The 5,828-nt window shown below is 40.5% G+C and overlaps 1 protein-coding gene across 1 annotated transcript; it reads right to left on the minus strand.

Moving 5' to 3' along the window:
• Nucleotides 1-841: 841 nt before the first annotated feature.
• On the minus strand, nt 842-5,626 carry LOC114733172 (pyrophosphate-energized vacuolar membrane proton pump). The gene is made up of 8 exons (XM_028920578.1): nt 5,279-5,626; nt 3,494-4,068; nt 2,966-3,345; nt 2,769-2,855; nt 2,353-2,683; nt 1,548-1,958; nt 1,389-1,448; nt 842-1,283 (listed from the first exon to the last, which is right to left on the minus strand). The coding sequence occupies exons 1-8, from the start codon at nt 5,529-5,531 to the stop codon at nt 1,077-1,079; spliced, it is 2,304 nt and encodes a 767-aa protein (XP_028776411.1). The 5' UTR covers nt 5,532-5,626; the 3' UTR covers nt 842-1,076.
• Nucleotides 5,627-5,828: the final 202 nt, after the last annotated feature.

The raw sequence follows: 5,828 nt of genomic DNA on the forward strand, positions 1-5,828 counted from the left end.
TCAAAAGATGGATTTTTCAGTCAACAATAATTAAAAGGATAATAATGAAGAAGATTGAATGCGAGGGGGGCTAGACGGATGAGGATGATGAGTCATCTCTGAGTGTATTCTCGTTCCATGTAATTCAATTGATATTTTGATTATATCGCTGATTTTAATGATAGTGCCTACCTCTGTGTCTATGCTAGTTCTTTCTTCTTTTCCCTCCCACTCCCCCCCCCCGTGGGTCATTTTCGTTGATTGATCGTGCTTTGTTGTTGTTAGTTTCACCAGTTGTGCGTATGTTAATTATACGCTATTTTATTAAAAAAAAACAAATATTAGACAAACAAAGGTATGAATAAGACCGCTATTTTATAAAATTAAATAAAAAAATTTTCATCGAGATATGACAGTATAAAACCTATATACTACTTGTTTGAAGCTCTGTTCAAAACAGACTTTTAAACAAGTTTAGGTAAACCAAAACAAAACTTTCCTCATATATTTATTTCATATTTTGTAAATTACGATTAAAAAATTACTTATAAGTCAATTCAAACAAGTTCATAATAATCCACAGACCACTTAAGTCTATCACAGCTATAAATTACCTTCACTTCATCTGCAACTCTTATCGGTTCCCCTTGATTCGCCTTTCCTTTTAGTTTAATAGACTGTTGCAGAGCATAGTTTCTTTCCATTCAGTTACCATTCTTCACTTGAGATTCACAATGACGAATATTTTATCAATATGTGAATCTTGAGAACCAATCGAACTTGACCAAAACAAACATCAATGAACTTCAGAACTCGCAGTAAGGTCCCTAACTTAAAAGGCTTTAAAGCGAAACACACTCCATGACTGGATAATGGAAAATTCATTTCGTCAATATCAAAGGAGTAAAAGCAAGAGTTTTTGTAACAAATCTGAAGTTCTCATAATTAAAGAGCTGCTGCCTAATGATGGGGATGCTATTGGGTACAAAAGAAAATTGCTTTTGAGTTGTCAATGGCAAACCCTATTCCCTTCTCATGGGAAAAGAAAACAAAAAAGATACCTCTCTTTGATCCTTCCATGTATCTCCCCCATTCCCTTAAAAGATCTTAAAAAGTAAACCACCATGAGTGGCGAAAAATGGAGCAAACACAAGTGACTCCACCGCCATGAGCTTAATCAGGATGTTGAGAGACGGGCCGGATGTGTCCTTGAGAGGGTCTCCAATAGTGTCACCAATCACAGCTGCTTTGTGTGGATCAGATCCCTTAGGTCCCAAGGTCCTAGCGTGCTCAGATGCACCAGCCTGAGTAATTTCATTTATTACTCATTAGAAACAGGAAAATCATGCAACAAAAATATTGTGGAAGATGCAATTTGCACAGGTTAAGTAACAAGCATGAACTTTTACCTCGATGTACTTCTTAGCATTATCCCAAGCACCACCGGTGTTGGACGCTGATATTGCGATCTATTGGGAAAAATGCAAGGCAGAAGAATGTTAAGCAAAGTTTGGATCAAAAGAAAATACACAACGTCAATGTTTCATGTTTATTACAGGTTGTTTTACCTGAACACCAGAAACTAGAGAGCCAGCAAGAACACCTGAGAGAGTTTCAACACCGAAAAATGTACCAACAATGAGTGGGGTGAGCATGACAAGGGCACCAGGAGGAATCATCTCTTTGATGGATGCATCGGTCGAGATTTTGACACAGGTAGCATAATCAGGCTTGGAATGGCCCTCAATGATGCCAGGAATGGTGTTGAATTGCCTGCGAACCTCCTCTACCATCTTCAAGGCAGCACTTCCTACACTCTTCATGGTCATGGCAGAGAACCAGTAGGGAAGCATGGCACCAACTAGAAGTCCAATGAAGACCTTAGGGGTCAAGACATCTACAGTTGAGATTGCAGCTCGGCTCACAAATGCACCAAAGAGAGCCAACGACACTAGAGCAGCAGATCCAATGGCAAAGCCCTGATACAAAGTCAGAAAGCCAGGTGAAGAAATGCATGATAAGTAAGCATGTGTTATTGTAACTGAGTCTACTTTCAAGTAAGGCAGGTACACCGAAGCTGTTGTTTAATAGAGGCAGAAATCAGCGCCAGGACAGGAGCTTATTAAAAATAGGTTTGCAGATATAACTTTTTAGCCATTACAATGAAGGAACATCCATCAAGGCTCTCCCTCAGTTGAGCCAATAGATCTTACGATCAACATCTATACTCTGAGAAAATAGCCGTGATCAAGTAAGACGATTTGGTGTGAGGCTTAGTGTGCAAGATGTACTACCCTAATTCCTACGCAGATTTAACAAGAAAATTGAAGAGGATACATGACCAATAGAACAACCTAAAAAGAATCAGAATACCTTTCCAATGGCAGCAGTTGTGTTTCCAGCAGCATCAAGGGCATCAGTTCTCTCACGGATGCGGTGGCTCATACCCGCCATCTCTGCAATACCTCCAGCATTGTCACTGATGGGCCCATATGCATCAATAGCCAACCCAGTAGCAATGGTGCTCAGCATTCCAAGGGCAGCCACAGCAATACCATACATGGCAGCAAAACTAAAACTAACAAAAATGCTGACTGCAATGGCAAAAATAGGAATGATAACAGATTTGTATCCCAGAGCAAGGCCAAAGATAACATTAGTTGCAGCTCCAGTCCGGCAAGAATCAGCTACATCTTGTACAGGGCTGCAAGAAATCAACTAACTGATCAAACTCATGAAGAAAGCGAGAAATATAAGCTTGCATCCATACTTAGCAAACACTCAGGTACCTGTAAGCGTTGCTAGTATAATACTCGGTCACAAATCCAATAATAAGTCCAGCCCAGAGACCAACCCCCACACAGAGGAACAGCTGCCTGGTAATTTCAATAATGTTAGCGGGTTAAGTTTGTTATCATAACCAGAGGAAAAAAATATCAAACCACAAGTCCATCAGCATGAAGTAAAAACATTAGAAAGTCTATACCAGTTCTTCACCACTTTTTGAGCCCCAAAGTTAAAAATTGTGAAGGATGATGGCAGAGCAATCCAGGAAACAATTGCAATTCCAATGGTCATAAGAACTGTGGAGATGATAAGTTGCTTCTTCAATGCTGGCTCAATTTCCTTAACAGCCTTAATCTCAAAAAAGTCGGTAGCAAAGAGAGTAGTGAGCAAACAGACGAGAATGCCCATAGAACTGATAAGCAAGGGATATAACATTGCTGTGAGCTCGTGGTTGACTCCAAAGGAAGATATGGAAGCAACAACCAGAGCAGCACAGGATGATTCTGCATATGAGCCAAACAGATCAGAACCCATTCCCGCTATATCTCCAACATTGTCACCAACATTGTCAGCAATCACCTAAAGAGACCAAAGAGAATACATTAATATTAAAGCTCAGAACAGACACAAAGTTCTGATAGAAAAGCATCAATCAATTGAACGAATTATCAAAGAGAAGTTTTTAGTTTCAAATGGAAACAGATGATAGGGTGCCAGCATTGCTTACAGCTGGGTTTCTTGGGTCATCCTCAGGAATATTTCGCTCAACTTTTCCGACTAGATCAGCACCAACATCAGCAGCTTTGGTATAGATACCTCCACCAACTCTCCCAAACAGAGCCATGGAAGATCCACCCAAACCATAACCAGTAATAGCCTCAAAAAGGCCTTCCCAATCATCACCATAATACAGCTTGAAAAGATTTATAGCTATGTAGAGCACCAAAAGACCATTTGCCGCAAGAAGGAAACCCATCACTGCACCAGACCTAAATGCAGCAATAAAAGCCTTACCAACTCCCTTCCTTGCTTCCAATGTTGTCCTTGCATTGGCAAAGGTGGCTATTTTCATCCCAAGATAACCCGAAAGGACTGAAGTGAAAGCACCAAGCAAGAAGGACACGGTGCTGAAGATTGCAGTCGCAAGTGCTGGCTTGCACATCCTCTCCTTATCATATGTGCAGGGCTGGCTCTTGGTGCTGAAGCCCTCCACAGATCCCAGGAAGAGGAAGATTAGAATTGCAAAAGCAGCCATGAAGATTCCCACATATTGGTATTCAGTAAATAGAAAGGATGTTGCACCTGCAAAGTTACACGTATACTGTGTATAAGTACACAATATATCCTGAAGAATTTATGAATCACATCATGCCAAGATCTTACCAGCTAAATCAAGCGTACATACAAAAAGTAAAGAGGGTTGCAAGCCAGAAATGTACACAGGAGAATGAAAATAGCCATCGCCATAAAGAACATACATTTCCATAAAACATAGCACTTACTCAATTCCAGGAACCTGTACAAATTCATTAGAAGTTATAGTCTCCTGCCATCAACCGTTATAAAAATATGAGATTCAACCATAATTAAGATCAAAGATTAGCATTCATAACGCATGGAAATTATATTTTTAGAAATGTGGAGGACGTTAATACACGTAGTAGTATTATCCATAGCTCTGGTGCTGGAAACGATGCGCTAAATGCCCTACACATTAATGTGAGTATGTCGAAAGACATAAAACTCGAATTTGAAGCCAAGTTAACAACCCACCACGAAATAAATAATAACAAAGATCACAACGGAGACAAGTAAATACCACCAAATCACCGGAAAATGTAGTTCACGTGCTGTGCACATGAATAGACACCAACTGGGCTTTTAATATTACTTATAACAATCTCTTATTGCCAGCAATATATAAAACTCCAAGCCCTTCGGAGATTGGAATCTTATTCGCGTTTTATTTATCCAGAGCAAAATCAGCTGCACAAAATGAATAAAATCCAAGACGGAAACAGGAATGAAAAATTAAAGGAGAAAATAGAAAGCAGATCTGGTATGAGGTTCAAGATCATTCCGACTCTGCAGCCCAAACACAAGTGAATAAGGAATAAAATATCCCAGAAAAGACCCAATAGGTAAGTAGCATCAAAAAAGGCAGATGCTTTATAAATTCGTTTCACGTAATAACAATGAAAAAGAAATTCTTTTCTCCTCGTAATCTGCTGAGTTTAAACAGTACAAATTTGTATTCTCAGCTGATCCAGACCATGCGGACTCCTTCAAATCATGATACAAACAGCACAGCCGAATAAGATCAAATTTTTCGCTTCGCTGAATGTTCTCCCAATATCAGAAAGGGGCTCAAGTTAAACGTTAACACTAGATATCTCAGAGAAAACGAACCATTTAAATTCACGTCGTTCACGAAATTCATTTCCGAAATTTTAAGACTCAAACCCCATAACCAGATCTCAGACAAATCAACAGATCTACAATACAAGCTCACCTTCAGAGATGGCACTCTGAATATCGGCACATTTCACGACGACATTGTGGTCATTGATACCCTCCTCTTCTTCAATCAGGTAGTCTCCGTACCCATTCTTGTTACTCGGAGACGACGACGGCCCGTGACGCTCAGGTGTGAGCTTCACACGCGAAACAAGGAACCACTGCACCAAAGAGAAAACGATCCCGACAATAGCACAAACCGGGATCGCTATCTCTGTCGCAAGCTCCGATAACAGAGTAGCACCCATCCTCGCCGGAAACCTATCACCGCCGGTGACCTAAAACAGGAAATGCGACCTCGACGACCGGCAACGAAAACACAGAGACACTCTCAACAGAGGAAGCGAGCTCGAGTACCGCGAGGGAAATGGACATTTATAGTGAAACCAGAAGCGACGTTGAGGAGAAAATGGTACTCTACACTCAACATCATAAAAGAAAATTCTACCCGAATTCCTAGCCGTCAGATTCGCCATGCACATTAATTGTCATCCGAAAGGTAATATCCAGTAACGCTCACTCGATGTACCGGTGACGTGTCAATT

This window comes from Neltuma alba, unplaced genomic scaffold, assembly GCF_004799145.2.
Source record: "Neltuma alba isolate B1F8T4 unplaced genomic scaffold, ASM479914v2 tig00002584_pilon, whole genome shotgun sequence".
NCBI classification, from domain to species: domain Eukaryota; kingdom Viridiplantae; phylum Streptophyta; class Magnoliopsida; order Fabales; family Fabaceae; genus Neltuma; species Neltuma alba.